Here is an 18,915-nt window from a genome sequence, read left to right on the forward strand (position 1 = left end):
TTGCAGTGTACAGTGTGTGTGCAGTGTGTGTGTGTGCAGTGTGTATGCTGTGTTTACAGTGTACAGTGTGTGTACAGTGTGTGTGCATTGTGTTTGCAGTGTGTGTTCAGTGTTTGTGCAGTGTATTTGCTGTGTTTGCAGTGTACAGTGTGTGTGCAGTGTGTGTGTGCAGTGTGTATGCTGTGTTTACAGTGTACAGTGTGTGTACAGTGTGCAGTTTGTGCAGTGTGTTTACAGTGTGCAGTGTGTGTACAGTGTGTGCAGTGTGTATACAGTGAGTGTACAGTGTGTGTGCAGTGTGTGCAGTGTGTGTGCAGTGTGTGCAGTGTGTGTACAGTGTGTGTACAGTGTGTATACAGTGTGTGTACAGTGTGTGTGCAGTGTGTGTACAGTGTGTGTACAGTGAGTGTACAGTGTGTGTACAGTGTGTGTACAGTGTGTGCAGTGTGTGTACAGTGTGTGTGCAGTGTGTGTACAGTGAGTGTACAGTGTGTGTACAGTGAGTGTACAGTGTGTGTACAGTGTGTGTGCAGTGTGTGTACAGTGAGTGTACAGTGTGTGTACAGTGTGTGTACAGTGTGTGCAGTGTGTGTACAGTGTGTATACAGTGAGTGTACAGTGTGTGTACAGTGTGTGCAGTGTGTGTACAGTGTGTGTACAGTGTGTGCAGTGTGTGTACAATGTGTGTACAGTTTGTGCAGTGTGTGTACAGTGTGTACAGTGTGTGTACAGTGTGTGCAGTGTGTGTACAGTGTGTACAGTGTGTGTGCAGTGTGTGTACAGTGTGTGTACAGTGTGTGCAGTGTGTGTACAGTGTGTTTACAGTGTGTGCAGTGTGTGTACAGTGTGTGTACAGTGTGCAGTGTGTGTACAGTGTGTGTACAGTGTGTGTACTGTGTGTGTACAGTGTGTGCAGTGTGTGTACAGTGTGTGTACAGTGTGTGTACAGTGTGTGCAGTGTATGTACAGTGTGTACAGTGTGTGTACAGTGTGTGCAGTGTGTGTACAGTGTGTACAGTGTGTGTACAGTGTGTGTACAGTATGCAGTGTGTGTACAGTGTGTGTACAGTGTGTGTGCAGTGTGTGCAGTGTGTGTACAGTGTGTGTCCAGTGTGTGTGCAGTGTGTGTACAGTGTGTGTGCAGTGTGTGTGCAGTGTGTGTACAGTGTGTGTGCAGTGTGTGTACAGTGTGTGCAGTGTGTGTGCAGTGTGTGTCCAGTGTGTGTCCAGTGTGTGTCCAGTGTGTGTGCAGTGTGTGTCCAGTGTGTGTGCAGTGTGTGTCCAGTGTGTGTGCAGTGTGTTTACAGTGTGTGTGCAGTGTGTGTACAGTGTGTGTGCAGTGTGTGTACAGTGTGTGTACAGTGTGCAGTGTGTGTACAGTGTGTGTACAGTGTACAGTGTGCAGTGTGTGTACTGTGTGTGTACAGTGTGTGTACAGTGTGCAGTGTGTGTACAGTGTGTGTACAGTGTACAGTGTGTGTACAGTGTACAGTGTGCAGTGTGTACAGTGTGTGTACAGTGTGCAGTGTGTACAGTGTGTGTACAGTGTGCAGTGTGTGTACAGTGTGCAGTGTGTGTACAGTGTGTGTACAGTGTACAGTGTGTGTACAGTGTGCAGTGTGTGTACAGTGTACAGTGTGTATACAGTGTGTGTACAGTGTGCAGTATGTGTACAGTGTGTGTACAGTGTGTGTACAGTGTGCAGTGTGTGTACAGTGTGCAGTGTGTGTACAGTGTGTGTACAGTGTGTGTACAGTGTGCAGTGTGTGTACAGTGTGTGTACAGTGTGCAGTATGTGTACAGTGTGTGTACAGTGTGCAGTGTGTGTACAGTGTGCAGTGTGTGTACAGTGTGTGTACAGTGTGTGTACAGTGTGCAGTATGTGTAGTGTGTGTACAGTGTGTGTACAGTGTGCAGTGTGTGTACAGTGTGCAGTGTGTGTACAGTGTGTGTACAGTGTACAGTGTGTGTACAGTGTGTGTACAGTGTGTGTACAGTGTGCAGTGTGTGTACAGTGTGCAGTGTGTGTACAGTGTGTGTACAGTGTGCAGTGTGTGTACAGTGTGTGTACAGTGTGCAGTGTGGGTACAGTGTGTCTACAGTGTGCAGTGTGTGTACAGTGTGTGTACAGTGTGTGTACAGTGTGCAGTATGTGTACAGTGTGTGTACAGTGTGCAGTATGTGTACAGTGTGCAGTGTGTGTACAGTGTGTGTACAGTGTGTGTACAGTGTGCAGTATGTGTACAGTGTGCAGTGTGTGTACAGTGTGTTTACAGTGTGTGTACAGTGTGCAGTGTGTGTACAGTGTGCAGTGTGTGTACAGTGTGTGTACAGTGTGCAGTATGTGTACAGTGTGCAGTGTGTGTACAGTGTGTGTACAGTGTGCAGTATGTGTACAGTGTGCAGTGTGTGTACAGTGTGTGTACAGTGTGTGTACAGTGTGCAGTGTGTGTACAGTGTGTGTACAGTGTGTGTACAGTGTGTGTACAGTGTGCAGTGTGTGTACAGTGTGTGTACAGTGTGCAGTATGTGTACAGTGTGCAGTGTGTGTACAGTGTGTGTACAGTGTGTACAGTGTGTGTACAGTGTGCAGTGTGTGTACAGTGTGTGTACAGTGTGTTTACAGTGTGCAGTGTGTGTACAGTGTGCAGTGTGTGTACAGTGTGTGTACAGTGTGTGTACAGTGTGCAGTGTGTGTACAGTGTGTTTACAGTGTGCAGTGTGTGTACAGTGTACAGTGTGTGTGCAGTGTGTGTACAGTGTGTGTACAGTGTGTGTACAGTGTGCAGTGTGTGTACAGTGTGCAGTGTGTGTACAGTGTGTGTGCAGTGTGTGTACAGTGTGCAGTGTGTACAGTGTGTGTACAGTGTGTGTACAGTGTGCAGTGTGTGTACAGTGTGTGTACAGTGTGTGTACAGTGTGCAGTGTGTGTACAGTGTGTGTACAGTGTGCAGTATGTGTACAGTGTGTGTACAGTGTGTACAGTGTGTGTACAGTGTGCAGTGTGTGTACAGTGTGTGTACAGTGTGTTTACAGTGTGCAGTGTGTGTACAGTGTGCAGTGTGTGTACAGTGTGTGTACAGTGTGTGTACAGTGTGCAGTGTGTGTACAGTGTGTTTACAGTGTGCAGTGTGTGTACAGTGTACAGTGTGTGTGCAGTGTGTGTACAGTGTGTGTACAGTGTGTGTACAGTGTGCAGTGTGTGTACAGTGTGCAGTGTGTGTACAGTGTGTGTACAGTGTGTGTACAGTGTGTGTACAGTGTGCAGTGTGTGTACAGTGTGCAGTGTGTGTACAGTGTGTGTACAGTGTGTGTACAGTGTGCAGTGTGTGTACAGTGTGTTTACAGTGTGCAGTGTGTGTACAGTGTACAGTGTGTGTGCAGTGTGTGTACAGTGTGTGTACAGTGTGTGTACAGTGTGCAGTGTGTGTACAGTGTGTGTACAGTGTGTGTACAGTGTGCAGTGTGTGTACAGTGTGTTTACAGTGTGCAGTGTGTGTGCAGTGTGTGTACAGTGTGTGTACAGTGTGTGTACAGTGTGCAGTGTGTGTACAGTGTGCAGTGTGTGTACAGTGTGTGTACAGTGTGTGTACAGTGTGCAGTGTGTGTACAGTGTGTTTACAGTGTGCAGTGTGTGTACAGTGTACAGTGTGTGTGCAGTGTGTGTACAGTGTGTGTACAGTGTGTGTACAGTGTGCAGTGTGTGTATAGTGTGTGTACAGTGTGTGTACAGTGTGCAGTGTGTGTACAGTGTGTTTACAGTGTGCAGTGTGTGTGCAGTGTGTGTACAGTGTGTGTACAGTGTGTGTACAGTGTGCAGTGTGTGTACAGTGTGCAGTGTGTGTACAGTGTGTGTGCAGTGTGTGTACAGTGTGCAGTGTGTACAGTGTGTGTACAGTGTGCGTACAGTGTGTGTGCAGTGTGTGTACAGTGTGCAGTGTGTGTACAGTGTGTGTGCAGTGTGTGTACAGTGTGCAGTGTGTGTACAGTGTGTGTACAGTGTGTGTACAGTGTGCAGTGTGTGTACAGTGTGCAGTGTGTGTACAGTGTGTGTACAGTGTGCAGTGTGTGTACAGTGTGTGTACAGTGTGTGTACAGTGTGTGTGCAGTGTGTGTACAGTGTGCAGTGTGTGTACAGTGTGTGTACAGTGTGTGTACAGTGTGCGTACAGTGTGTGTGCAGTGTGTGTACAGTGTGCAGTGTGTGTACAGTGTGTGTGCAGTGTGTGTACAGTGTGCGTACAGTGTGTGTGCAGTGTGTGTACAGTGTGCAGTGTGTGTACAGTGTGTGTGCAGTGTGTGTACAGTGTGCAGTGTGTGTACAGTGTGTGTACAGTGTGTGTACAGTGTGCAGTGTGTGTACAGTGTGCAGTGTGTACAGTGTGTGTACAGTGTGCAGTGTGTGTACAGTGTGCAGTGTGTACAGTGTGTGTACAGTGTGCGTACAGTGTGTGTGCAGTGTGTGTACAGTGTGCAGTGTGTGTACAGTGTGTGTGCAGTGTGTGTACAGTGTGCAGTGTGTGTACAGTGTGTGTACAGTGTGTGTACAGTGTGCAGTGTGTGTACAGTGTGCAGTGTGTGTACAGTGTGTGTACAGTGTGCAGTGTGTGTACAGTGTGTGTACAGTGTGTGTACAGTGTGTGTGCAGTGTGTGTACAGTGTGCAGTGTGTGTACAGTGTGTGTACAGTGTGTGTACAGTGTGCAGTGTGTTTGTGTAATGATTGTACAGTCATATTCTCTCTGTTCTGTCCTCTGACAGTTAACTATGAAGAGCTAATGAAGAATCTGTCGGTATGAATCTTCTCAATCTTCTCATTATGGATATCTAACTCTGTCTGAGCTTTTATTGCAGTTCTTTTTCGTTTTTTTTTTTTTCAAGTTAATGCATCTTTTATTCCTTCCTTTTCTCACTCCATGCCTTTGAAGTGCAGAGCTCGCGATCAGCCGATGAGGCCATATCTAACAGAGCATCTTCCCAAACGCTTCCATTTTGCTAACAACGTCCGTATAGAAAGAGGTCATCTCTACATGAGAGCCGGGTGGCAGGCGGCCCTGTGAGAACTCTCAATGACTTTCAATCGAAACATTTTAAACACTGATTTAAGCGGTCAGAAATTGCAGTAATGATTGTCTTTGTGTCCTTGTTTTTCTCCAGCAACCCATATGAAGTGAAGTACTGCACTGGTGGCTTCCACGGCTCAGATAACACCTTCACAAATATGCAGGTCAGTGCAGTGTATCCAGTTTATTAAATCATCAGGGATAACACTGTCCTTAATAATGATGGGAGCTTCTCTTGGTTTGTCTACAAGCTTAAAGGACATGAATGAACTCACCACAGTCGGTCAGTATTTGCAGCTGTGATGTCAAGTATCTTCTGTAATCTAATGATAATTAAACATCACCTTAGCCAGAGAAATAAAATACACTGAGCTGTAGAATGTGAGGCTCAGTGGTTAAAGGTCTGGGTTACTGACCAGAAGTTGTCAGGGCTTCAAGCTGCCTCTCTTGGGCCCTTAACCCTGCTGACCCTGCGCTCTGACCCCTACTTCCTAGCTGGGATATTCAAAGAAAGAATTTCACTGTTCTGTAATGTATATGTGACAAAAGCGTCTGTAGAGAAATCTTCATGCACTAGCCCCAGAGAGGCTGAAACTCTGACATTATTTTATAATTCTCTAAAATAAAAATAAATAGAAACAAAAACACACCTGTAGATATTCAGGGTCTTAACACTGTCATTGTTTACAGGCCATTTTCATAGGATATGGACCAGGAATGAAGTACAGGACGACTGTAGCTCCCTTCGAAAATATAGAAGTGTATAACCTCCTGTGTGGTGAGTGACCTCCACGTGTGAACGGACGCGTTTTCATATGAACACCATTGACTAGATTACTGTTATTAACTTTTATTAGTTAACCAGTTCTTATAGTAAATTAATGCGCACAATCCCATGTCTAATGGAACCATGAGCTGGGACAAAGGCCTGATTCTACTGTAGGTCAACTTGTGTCCAGCTCCTTTCAGGAAAATCCAAACACCACTGATCTTCTCCAGATGTTCTGGGGAATTCCCCTCTTTCCTTTGAAGATCCATGTCAAAAACTGTGTAGGGATGTTGTTCTTGTCTGTTCTGAGTGGGATGAAGTGTTGACCCAACGATTACAGCTCTGGGCTACTGAATAGAAGGTCAAGGGCAGGTTCAAGCCCCAGCACCTCCAGGCTTCCTCTACTGGGTCTTTAAGCAAGGCCCTCAACCCCATCTGCTCCCAGGGGCTGTATCATAGCTGACACTTTGCTCTGACACCAAACTCCTTAACAAGCTGGGATATGTGAAGAAAAGAATTTCCTATAATGTTTAAGTGACAAATAAAGACTGCTCCTTCTGACATTTCACCTCCGCTTCCTGCCTAGTTGTTTTTTCATTGCAGATGGTGTGTAGGCAGCGAGTGGTCAATAGGTTCCTTTTGTACTTGTCTGTCATGTCCCTTGACATGGTTCAAGGTTCTCTGCTTTGATGGTTTCTGGTGGAACTCAATCTGCTGTCATGTCAGATCTTCAGGCTGATGGATTAGCACAGCAGAAGACCACACTGGGGTCCACTCATGTCTGCCAAGACCTGGGATCTGGAGCTGCAGTGGTCACAGATTGGATAGCTGAAGATTGGAAAGTCTTCAATCTGTCCCATTTCAGCGAAATTCAACTTCAATGAATTTAATCATTTACTGGAATTTAATAGTAGAAACTTTAACTAATGTAATTAATGTGTAATGCTTAAATAAAAGGAACATCATTATGGAGATGTTTGGGAAAATGTGTAATCTCTAAAATGCTAACTGTTCATCTTCATGTAGATTTGTTGGAAATTCCTCCTGCTCCAAACAATGGCACACATGGGAGTCTCAACCATCTACTGAAGAACCCCCCTTATCGTCCAGTCCACCCTCCTGAGATCTCTTCAGCCTCCGTCTGTTCCTCCTCTGTTCTGTCTGTGAAGGATGACCGTGGCTGCTCCTGTAAGCTCTACAACAAATCCCAGGTTGGAAAGACAAAACCACATATAGCACTCTGAAATGAAGATAATGATAACGAGCTCATAAAGTCAAAAAAGTGTAAATGCAATCCAGACACATGAACTGACCACTTGGGTGTAACTGGGTGTATTTCTGTTTCAGGTGGAAAACCTCAACCGCCGTCTGATCAGTGCAAGTATGTCACTAGTAGTAGCAAGTATCACTCTACAGCTTTTACTTTGCTTCACATTTTCATCATGGCTGAATAAAGCGTCCATCTACTCCAACAGAGCCGACAGACAAACATCTTCATCTGCCATATGGAGCTCCACGAGTTCTCCAGGAGAGAGCAGACTACTGCATTCTTCAGCATGTTTCCTACATCACTGGATACAGTAAAGACATCCTTATGCCTCTCTGGGTTGCGTATAGTCTCCAACCGCTGGTGAGATTCTGAGAATGATGAACCTGAAACATCACGTCTCTGTGAAATGGACATGAATAACTAACTTCATAAACAATCACAGCTGTGATAAGAGATAGCAGTTTAATCCCAGCTCTCTCAGATGTCCATAATCTGTACGTCTCTCTCTATCTCTGTCTTTCTCTCTCTCTCTCTCTCTCTCTCTCACTCTATTTCTGTATCTCTCCCTGTCTCTCTCTCTCTCTCTCTCAGTCTGCTGTTCAGTCTCTCAGTCCCTCAGAGGAGGAGTGTGTTCGTGTAGATGTTCGTGTTCCAGCTGAAGAGAGTCAGTCCTGCAGTTTCTATAAGGAGAACCTCACACTGACGTACGGCTTTCTTCATCCTCCCAGTACGTTCCACCTGAACTCTGATTTTATTTACACTTACTTCAAATAAACACACATCATTAACATCATTAATATTTACTGCAGATATAAAAAGTCTCCTAATAAAATGGCACGTTTTTGTGATTTTGGGGAAAAACAGAAAAAATAAATGTTACTATATGTATGTATATGTATATATGTTTGCCAGAGTCTGCACATCTTATTATAATATTCTATTTAGGGGTGTGGCTATGTTCAGAACAAAACAATTACTGTTTAAAAGTAATTATCATGTACAAAATGTTAATATATATACAGTAGTCCCCCATTTATCGCAGGGGTTACGTTCCAAAATCACCCGCAATAAAAGAAAATCCGCGATACACGGACGCCACCCCCAAATGCGTGTTTTTTTTATTGTTTAAGCCGTAAATTACCCTCCCACACTCTTTAAACACACACAGAAAACATTTGCAACCATATAGCGAGATGAACATTACTGTATAGTTACTGTATGCTTACATTTTCGGTACAGTAATTAAAGTATTTACAAAACCTATAAGAATACGCAACATTTTACTGTTCTAAAGTACGTACAGTACAGGTATTCATTTTGATGAGCCCTTCAACACGATACATACAGTATGAGAGAGAGAGAGAGTACTACCTACCACCCACTAGTGAACCACCTGTTAACTCCTTAGTCAATTTCAACCGGCCTGAGCCGCTATACAAAGTATGCTTCCCTTTCCCCAACTGCACACAAAGCTAGCAGCCAGTCACAATCCTGATTAAATGAATAGGGCATTCCGATTGGCCAGACTCGTTCCTCTAGCCGAACTGTATTTTGATATTCAGCATCCCCACACCGTGCTTTCCTAAACAATGCTACGTGTTCTTTGACTCTTCAGTAAATACTCTGTACAGTATTTTATATATTATTAACATTTTACTTCATTTTAATTCATGTTTATATTTTGTAATTCTTCTTCTTCTTTCGGCTCTTCTCTTCAGGGGTCGCCACAGCGACTCTTAGCAAAGTCCACTACCATCTGCCCTTCAAGGTTCCTTTCCTTAACTCCAAACTTGCCCATCACCTCCTCATCACCTGTGTTCCCCTCACCAACACGTCCATCAAAATCTGCTCCTGTCACCTGGGAATACTCTCTATTACCTCATCAAATTCACTCCAGAATCTCTCTTTCTCCTCTAACTCACAACCTACCTGTGGGGCATAACCATTAACATTCAACATCACCCCTTCAACCTCTAACTTCAGACTCATCACCCTGTCTGACACTCTCTTCACCTCCAGAACATTCCTCACAAACTATTCCTTCAGGACCACACCTACCCCATTTCTCTTACTATCCACACCATAATAAAACAGCTTGAATCCTGCTCCTAAACTACGAGCCTTGCTACCCTTCCACCTGGTCTCCTGTACACACAGTATATCCACCTTCCTTCTCTCCATCATATCAGCCAGCTCTCTAACTTTCCCTGTCATAGTACCAACATTCAGAGTTCCTATTCTCAGTCCTAAACTCTTACCTTTCCTCTCCTCCCTCCTCTACTTCTCCGACCAACAGTAGCCCAATTTCCACTGGCACCCTGTAGGTCAGCGGTGCTGATGGTGGTTGTTGTTAACCTGGGCCTCGACTGATCCAATTCAGAGTACTGACGATTCGCATGATTAAATTTGGCAATATTTTACACCGGATGCCCTTCCTGACACAACCCTCTCTATTTATCCGGGCTTGGGACCGGCACAGAAGTCACTGGACTGACCCCCATGGCTAGATTAGATTTTGTAAATAATATAATTATATTTTTATTAATAAATTACTTTATTTCAACATAAAAACAATTCACTATAAGGTTTGCGGATATCGCAATATAGCAGGAAAATCCGCAAAAAAAAATGAGTTATGTTCCAAATAAAAATCAGCGTGATCATACCGGGACCGTGATATATGAACCGCGATATAGAGGGGGATTGCTGTATATATCTATTGAATCAAAAGCTGCTTCAATAGAGTATTAGCTCAGGTGTGTGTATGCTGGGTTATATAAGTTTATTGTTTTTCCTTTTTTTCCCCCGAATTCTCTGATTGTTTTTAAATTTTTATTCTTTTGGAATTTCACTTCTGCAGATTTGGCTTCAGATGGAAACGAGTCCGACTCTCTGATCACAAGTAACATAGCACCAATGTTCACAGTCTTTAAAGGTACTTCTTTATTTATCACCTGCTTTTAGTCTGTCTCACACACACACACACACACACACACACACACACACACACACACACACCAGAGTTTCAGATGTTTACTTTGTCATCTTTTTTCTTCTTCAGGTATCTGGGATTATTTCCACAATGTTCTTGTTGTAAAATATTCCAGAACTCTGCGGTGTCTGACCGTCATGAGTGGACCGATATTCGATAAAAACACTGATGGAAGATTCGACATCATGAAACGGAGAGACACGTGAGTTATTTAAGAGAGTTTGACCCAACCTTTCGAAAAAAATAAAGGTGAAATGAACTGAAGGACACTGTGATGTTTGTGTCTAACAGCTTGACCCCTCCGTTGCCCACTCATTACTTCGTGATTCTGACCAGCTCTAAGAACTCGTCCTCAGCTCTGCGGGACTGTGAGGGTCAGATAGAGACCATGTCCTTCATCCTACCTCATCGTCCTGATAACACGGAGACCTGTCATGTAAGTTTGGCTCTGTGTCCTTCAGCGGTCAGTAAATTCATATCAGGACTAAAACTACTGGAGATTAGAAAGTCCACAAGGCTGAAACCTTCTGTCTTATTAATAATAACTGCAGTAGGAGAATTTAACCTGAGTCATACACAACACTACACTACACTACACAACAAAACACACAAGACAACACACAAGACAACAGACTATACTACACAACACACACCAATACACACTTCTGTTTACTAACACACTACAATACACAACACTACACACACATCAATACACACTACTGTTTATTATAAACACATCACTACACACACATGCTGTACTCTTCACCCCTGTGTGTGTGTGTGTTCCAGGATGCGGGTGATTACTCCTGGGTTGAAGACTGGACTCAGCTTCATGTGGCTCGCGTGCGAGATGTGGAGCTTCTAACAGGACTGAGTTTCTATCCTGACCTTCGACCTGAGGACGTGTCACAACTTCAGACCTTTTTAAAAACGTTTTAGTGTTTAACATGTTGTGATGGAGTGTGTGTGTGTGTGTGTGTGTAGTTTCTGTCTGAAGGAGCAGCTACTGTATAAAGACCTGCTTTAAACCAAGACATTCAGCCTCGAGGTGTTATAACTATTATATAAAGCATTTATAGCACAAACACCTATTTGATAAAAAACATTGTTTATAACTGTTTGAATGAATTCAAGAAACAAGTGCCTTCATACTTTTATAATGACTGTTCCATGTTAAGAGAAATCATATTCACGTGTAGAGAAATTAGCTTTATTATGTATTCGTGTCCTTAATTTATAAAATGTTGTTGATCTCAATAAAATGTAGAGTTAAAACTTCCTCCTGTATAAACTTCCTGTTTCTGTAAAGACTTTAGAGGTTTGTGAAGAATGTTTCGAGAACGTTTGTGAAGCCGTTGATCAGATCAGAGGTTTCTGTTGATTTAAAATGATTTCCATCACCAGTTTTTTTTTAGATATTAAATATCAGATGCTTGTCTTTGTTTAGAAGGAATTTCGTGAGAAACCAAAAACACTAGATGAACGATGGAAAGCCACACATTTGATTCAGTTCAACAGACCAATCAAATTAGACATCGTTAGGAAAGGGGCGGAGCAACACGGATTAAACAGAGGGGAAACCGATCAAACCACCGTAGTGGTCAAGTCAAGAGCCCACAATGACCAGCAATGCCAAGAGGAAAGGAGGACCTCAGGAGATCTCCAGAAGATCTCCGGCTCCATCCATCCACTGTCTGACAAATCATCTACGAATGGAGGACATTCAACATGACCACAACTCTGCCTAGTAGTGGACAGCCATCAAAAACATCGTCAAGAAGCACCAAAGGTCAACCCACACATCACTTCTGAGTTACTGACCTCTCTGGCAACATCTGGGGTAAATGTACATGCATCTACAATCAGACGGAAATGGGAGAGGATTGTGAGAAGGAAGCTTCTGCTCTTAAAAAAAAAAAAGAACCAAGAACTTCACCAGAGAGCGTTTGACAGAGCAAAAGTCCATTCCTTGGACAGATGATTCCAAAATTGATTTATTTGGTCCTAATGAAAAGCACCATGTTTGGAGAAAAGCCAATTCTGAATTCCACGAAAAGAGGAAGCATGGTGGTGGAAATGTGGAAGTCTTGGGCTGTTTTTCTGCCTCCGGGCCTAGACGACTGAACTCTGTCAACAAATTCTTCATGAGAATCTCCGGCCATCAGTCAGAGGGCTCAAGCTGGGCTGAAAACGTGTGATGCAACAAGACAATGACTCAAATCATTCAATCAGAACCACCAAGGAACGTCGTCTTCTTAAAATAAAGAAGAATCGGTCTCTGGATTGGCCGAGTCAGGACCTCAGTCCAATCAGAATGTTGTGGCTAGATCTGAATGTATGTGCCAGATGTTCCTCTAATCTCTCTCAACTGGCTGAGATCTGCAAGGAGGAGTGGGCAAGGCAGATGTGAGGGACTGGTCAGTGGTTACAGAAGACATTTGGTTGAAGATAGAATACTAGAATAATAGACTTCTTCAGTAGAATAGTGAGGATCAACGTGAGTTTACTGAACCTCAATCAAGTCATTAGAGAGGTTATATCATCACATGAACAGAAATAATGATAAACACAGAGGATGAGGAGGATTGAACACACTGAGGAAGAAAACAACGGCTACGACTGTCAGGCTGAGACGGGAGACTGAGTAAAGAATGAACAATGGGCCTGGTTTATCAGGATGTGAATGGATTCAGTCATAAAACTTTTATAGAAGTATTTACATCAGAAACGTATTCATGAAAATCCAACGTTCAGAAAAATGTTTTGAAAGATTCTACTCACGCTCCTGAGTGTGTGTACAGTGCGACTGTGGGGATTTGTGCTCAAGATCATGGGTCAGGAAACTCCAGGTCCAGTTCATCTCAAAGGGCTTGAGATCAGGGCTTTGTGCAGGACACTCAAGGTCTTTCCCACCGACCTCCTCAAACACAGTCATGATGGAACTGGGAAGGTTCTTCCTCAAACCTTTAATGCGACATTGGAAGCATTCAAATGTCTAAATGTTTTTGTAGTAGAGCTTTTCCCTTCACTGGAGATAAGAAGCTCAAATCTGACCGTTATTCCTCCTCCACCAAAAACCTTACTGTCAGCACCGTGTGCTCCAGGAGCTAGCGTTCTCCTGACCTCCACCAAACCACATTCATCCCTCAGACTGCTAGATGTGTGGAAGTGATGTGAGATTCATCACTCCATCATGTTTCCACTGCTGCAGAGAGCTTTACACCAGTCCACCTCACACTGAGATTTTTTCAGTTTCTTGAGATGAAATAGTTTGTGTAAATCAGATGCATGCTTCACTGAACCAAATTTTCTAAACGTACTTCACCAGGATTGTATTAATAAACAAACATATCAAGTTAATAACCATAAAACTATTACAGCATACTGCAGAATGTCCTCAGTGTTTCTTCAAAACCTACTTAAGAAACAGAACTTACACTAAACAGCAGCATACAGCTGTGAGAAACACTGAAGAGTGATGATTCAAATAATTTGACTAAAATATGGACCACAGATAGTGAGGCTGATTCTCTTAACCAGAAGTATAATCAGATCAGACATTTGTGAGTGGTGACTGAAGAGCTGCATCTTCTAGTGTTATTATACACCGATCAACCATAACATTATGACCACCTGCCTAATATTGTGTTGGTCCCCTTTTTGCTGCCAAAGCAGCCCTGACCCGTCCTGCACTGTGTATTCTGACACCTTTCTATCAGAACCAGCATAAACTTCTTCAGCAGTTTGAGCAACAGTAGCTCGTCTGTTGGATCGGATCACACGGGCCAGCCTTCTCTCCCCAACAGTGAGCCTTGGCCGCCCATGACCCTGTCTCCGGTTGATCCAACATCAACTTCAAGGACAAAATGTTCCTAATATATCCCACCCACTAACAGGTGCCATGATGAGGAGATCAGTCTTATTCCCGTCACCGGTCAGTGGTCATAATGTTATGGCTGACCGGTGTTTTTAACTATTTAGAAAAGAATACAAATTTGTCTAAAAATGCCAGTTTTTATATAATTCCCCCTATCTCAGTATGTCCAGTGATTTCTAACCATCTCACCACCGAATGGATGACCACGGGAGAGTGCGCGTATATACCCACGTATATATAGTTAAAATAACATATGTGGTGCTAATTTACATTTCTGTGGTCATAAATTATTTGTTTAAATTTGTTTCAAGTCGCGTGCTATTAACGTGTTTTTTTCCAGCTTGCTTCGTAGTGACCTCATGACAATAGATAAAACTTCATTTCACCATAAACACCATTAAACCTGAGTAGATCCCTATAGATCTTTTTAATGTCCTTCAGGAGGAATGAAGCCTTACTCAGTATGGGGTCAGACCCTGTTAGCATGGCTATAACTCCTGTCATCTAAAAGTGGACACAAACTTTTGGTCATAGTGTGTTCTTAGGCTTAGTCCAACCAGATATAACAGAAACGAGACTACACTGAACATAAAACTACTGATAGAATCAAGAGGTCATGAGAGTGATACTATTTGGGAAACAGGGTTTAATCAGCGGAAAAAAAGGTTTTGTGTTGTATTAGCATCTTTTCCTAAATAAGCTAACAGTGAATAGCTCATGGCAGTAAGAACACTAATCTGGGCTGGAGATTGAAGGTTAATCTAATTCAGAAAGAAAAACTCCTGAAAAGCTTTTTAGCTAAACAAGAATTGAGCATATTTTTGTAGAGCTCTGCACTCAGAGGAACTGAAGAAGAATAAACAGCTGATCAGTGATGTTGGACGAGAAGGCCTGGCTCGCAGTCTCCGCTCTAATTCATCCCAAAGGTGTTCTATGGGGTTGAGGTCAGGACTCTGTGCAGGCCAGTCAAGTTCCTCCACACCAAACTCATTCATCCATGTCTTTATGGACCTTGCTTTGTGCACTGATGTGCAGTCATGTTGGAACAGGAAGGGGTCATCCCCAAACTGTTCCCACAAAGAGCATGAAATTGTCCAAAATATCTTGGTATGAAGCTGAAGCATTAAGAGTTCCTTTCACTGGAACTAACAGGCCGAGCCCAACCCCTGAACTTAATGATGTGGAGGGGTGTTCCAAAACTTTTGGCAACAGTCTACTAACTGCTAGTTAAAGATGAGTGGTTTAACTTGTTAGGTATTAGCTTGTTTGCTGCACTATTGTGTATCGGTTGTGTCCTAATGCTGTATTATTACACTTCACCACTCGGAATTTGGTTATTTTTTAATCTGATGCGAGCGCTGACCACACTAAACTCAACACAGACACTCCAATGCCACGGGACTAACGTTTATAATAAACCATATCAGTTTTAATATAAATTGCTGCACAAAATTAAAGAACCTGGCCCACGAGACGGAACAAGTTTCATTACACCAAAGAAGTCGAACTCTCATCCGATCCAACCTTGTGAGGGCATCGATCTGAAACCACGTCCAATCTCGCATCAGAACGGGGAAAAGTAAAGACAGGAAAGCCAGCGGCTCTCCATAAAACAGTACAGTGTGTCCGAGTTCCAGGAAGTGAGGCTCAGTTAAAGGTCCTGATCACTCTGTTGATGTCCTCGGCTCGAGGTCCAGGCTCACCCATCTCCTTCAGAAGGCCGACTTTGTCTCTGGCCGAGTGTCGAGGAACGGACAGGTAGAATGGCCAGAGGAAGCTGTTCGCCACCCTGAAGTTCTTTCCAGCGGAGTAGATCTCATGGATGAGGTCCTCCAAACAGATGATCCCATGCTGACCTACAGGGAATACAGTAGAGATGCAAAACAATTACAATCTAAAGCCAGACACGCACACAAACACGACTCTACAAACAATTGTTCCGCATGAACTATCTTTACTCTGTTGCACGGGCTGTGTGTGAGGGATACAGCTGTGGAGTTAATGATGAGTTAAATCTCTTCAGACAGAATTCACAGAATTTCTTTTACAACAGTAATTCTATTCGATTCTTCACCTGCTCTCTGCTATGATTGAGGAGACACTGCCCCCTGCTGCTCTCACCCTTACATTACAGTACAGATACCTCACCCTGTGCTTGGTGATCATCTGAAGTAGTTAGTTAAAATGTTCTCCACTTATTATTACAGATTGCTAAGTGATACATAACGCTAATGGATGCTCTAACCTGCAGCGACCAGAGACGGACACACACACACACCCCTCAGAGAGACTGAAGGTGAACACGTCTCTTATGAATTACACTACTCGTTTGTGAGAACATTAAACAGAGGTGGAAACACTGAGGTCACTGATTTTCTGCCCAAACACAACTTCGTGATCTAAAGAAAGTTCACTAGTTAAATGTTTTCATCACATCTCAAGCATTAGCCAGCATCTTGTTGTGGATTTTTAGGCAAGTGATGTAGGTTTTTTTTAAAGCAGTATAAATAATTAGCTAACGGTCAGACTAAGCCTGTTAGTTCAGTGATTAGCTCTGTAGCTCAGATGATAGGAACACTACACACACAGAGCTCCTCCAAACTCAAGCCATCTCTCCTATCTACCAGGAACCACCACCTTCTTCCATCAGCTTGGAAACGGCTCTGATTGGACCGTACACAGGAAGTGTCTCTGTAGCATCGGGAGCTAAAGGAACATCGAGCCACACACACGCACACAGCAGATGGCACCAGTGCTCTCCATGCACACACCACCTCCATGTGAGCTTTCAGGAGCGGAGTGAAGACGAACTAAACTGAGAAGCACTCAGGATAGAAAACCGCTCCTTTAGAACCCAAACAGTGGAATACGGAGACAAATCTCCGGAAGGCTGAAGTGACATGAGGAGTGTAAGAGCTCTGAGGAGACGGTGGCGTCGGTGTGCACGTTATACCTGTGAACCGACTCAAACAACACCACACACGACGACTTAAAAGACGATATTAAAACACCTCACACACAGTGAGAAGAAACATCTGGTATCAAGCCGTTAGAGTGTGATTCATTCCAATACTTTTACACTTCTCACACTGTTCAATGTGTATTATTTATCATTCATTATAAACTAACAGAAACTCATCCCATCGAAAGAGGAAACCCAGCTCAAGGATCTCGAGAGGGTTAAATTGATGTTCCTGGAGCGTTCAGTGTGCAGAATAATTCAGAATGATGTGCAGAAAAAGTCCTCTGGATATAATTTATGGTTGTATTTGTGATGTGCGTCACCCTGATCACATTGACACTCATTTAAAATGTCAGAAGCGACAGAATGACTCGAGGAGCCAAACACTACAGTTGCTGATCGTCAGTAGATGGAGGAAGGAGAGCATCACCTTATCCAGTCTGAGGTCTGAATAAACCAACACCTTCAGCAGAACATCAGGAACACATCTTACCTAAATGCTGCTCGATGACGGTGTTGTCGGTGAGAGGAATCTTTCTCTTCTCGACCTTTCCCTGGCCTCTTTTCAAGATGAGCTCACGGACTGACTTCAGGTTAGGAAATCTGTCGGAAACATCAGAAAGAGCTGAATAATCACGGCGCACGTTTATTCAGGTACTAACGTTCAAACCGTGACGCCTTCTCACCCCCAGGCCACGTAGGGTTCGACGACTCGCAGCATGTTCATGGAGCTCTTGCTGACTTTAATGAAAGTTCCACTGAAGATCTTCCGCAGCCGAAACATGTGGATGATCTTCCTCACTTTGGGACTGACGCCTTTAATCCTGAATACGCATAATCATGTAAAACACAAACACACACGTGTAAGACAGTTTCAGACCCTGAGAGGAGGTTGTAGAGAAGGGTTAAAGGAGCTTACTCTCGAATGCGCACAGCGAACACCAGGCTGTTCTTGGCAGGAGGAAGAGGAGGAGGAGGTCTCTGCCGGTTTCGTGCCAGACGCACTTCATCCCTGTACTTCCTCCTGCTGTACTTGTGAAACTCTTCCAGACGCGTGAACTTCAACTGTCCCTTCTTTATCTGTTAAAACACACACAGCTGTTCACACCCTGAGTCTCTGTTTCTCCAGTAAACCTTCATCCACTGAGCTGAAGGAACACACTCACCTTCCTCTTCTCCAACAAAGCGAGCTTGGCCTGAGTCGCCTTAATCGCCTGATATGCTTTCCTTTTCTTAAGAAGGTTCTCAGGAACCAACTTGATGATCTTCTTTGTCCTAAAAGAGACAGAGAGAACCATTATACTCTAGACTCGTACAGAACTTCACCGGATACAGCGCGAGCTAACTCCAGACCCATGTGCGGTGAATAAAGTGCCGATTTAACATCATCGATTCTGTAAAATACTTCCTCCATGCGCACACACACACGCCACATGGTGCTCTTACACCGCGAGAACAGTGTGTGTTCACCGATGCAGAAGATTAACCCAGATACAAAATGTAAACAAGATAGGATACGTACTCGGACTCCATCGCGTCTTCGGTGCGGAATTCGTGTCGCGCGCTGATGACGTCACGCCGCCGCCCGCGTGTCGATACCATTTTATTTTTTCCCCCCTGCGACATGGCCGCTGTCTGGTGTGGAGGAGCTACTGCACCTTTCTCACACAGCTCCTTCTCAGAAATCATTATATTATTTATCAGCTTGTTCACTCTGGAGGTAATTAGTGGTGCTTGCTATGCAAAACACTGTGTTGCGTGTTTTGCGATGACGTCACGTGCAGGTCAACGCCCAAAATATGTGCCATCACCACATAACTGCAACATATGTATGACATGTGACATATCAAACCACCGGGCACAATGAGTAGAGTTTCACGACGTGAATTTTGATGACTTGAAGCGCACGGCAAGCTTCGAAACGAGTGGACACACAAATTCACCCCAACATAGCTACTACACAAGTGACATATCGAGACACTCA

At 43.8% G+C, this 18,915-nt stretch overlaps 2 protein-coding genes across 5 annotated transcripts in view; one reads left to right on the plus strand and one right to left on the minus strand.

The window, feature by feature from the left end:
• enpp1 (ectonucleotide pyrophosphatase/phosphodiesterase 1) overlaps window positions 1-11,371 on the plus strand; it is a 51,717-nt gene extending 40,346 nt beyond the window's left edge. For all 4 annotated transcript variants that reach the window (XM_058393217.1, XM_058393216.1, XM_058393218.1 and 1 more), the window contains 12 exons: window positions 4,760-4,791; window positions 4,927-5,054; window positions 5,156-5,225; window positions 5,752-5,839; window positions 6,857-7,041; window positions 7,178-7,211; window positions 7,306-7,460; window positions 7,692-7,827; window positions 9,961-10,035; window positions 10,162-10,294; window positions 10,384-10,528; window positions 10,882-11,371. In XM_058393217.1, the coding sequence (XP_058249200.1) occupies window positions 4,760-4,791; window positions 4,927-5,054; window positions 5,156-5,225; window positions 5,752-5,839; window positions 6,857-7,041; window positions 7,178-7,211; window positions 7,306-7,460; window positions 7,692-7,827; window positions 9,961-10,035; window positions 10,162-10,294; window positions 10,384-10,528; window positions 10,882-11,031 (1,331 nt within the window). In that variant the 3' untranslated portion in view covers window positions 11,032-11,371. The remainder of the gene's footprint in view (window positions 1-4,759; window positions 4,792-4,926; window positions 5,055-5,155; window positions 5,226-5,751; window positions 5,840-6,856; window positions 7,042-7,177; window positions 7,212-7,305; window positions 7,461-7,691; window positions 7,828-9,960; window positions 10,036-10,161; window positions 10,295-10,383; window positions 10,529-10,881) is intronic.
• A 3,224-nt stretch (window positions 11,372-14,595) lies between these two features.
• Window positions 14,596-18,547, minus strand: rpl7l1 (ribosomal protein L7-like 1). Its single transcript, XM_058393220.1, has 6 exons — window positions 18,454-18,547; window positions 18,098-18,206; window positions 17,851-18,011; window positions 17,618-17,755; window positions 17,425-17,534; window positions 14,596-15,825 (listed from the first exon to the last, which is right to left on the minus strand). Exons 1-6 carry the CDS (start codon window positions 18,531-18,533, stop codon window positions 15,617-15,619), a joined length of 807 nt encoding a protein of 268 aa, XP_058249203.1. The 5' UTR covers window positions 18,534-18,547; the 3' UTR covers window positions 14,596-15,616.
• Window positions 18,548-18,915: the final 368 nt, after the last annotated feature.

Source organism: Hemibagrus wyckioides, linkage group LG06 (assembly GCF_019097595.1).
Source record: "Hemibagrus wyckioides isolate EC202008001 linkage group LG06, SWU_Hwy_1.0, whole genome shotgun sequence".
NCBI lineage: Eukaryota > Metazoa > Chordata > Actinopteri > Siluriformes > Bagridae > Hemibagrus > Hemibagrus wyckioides.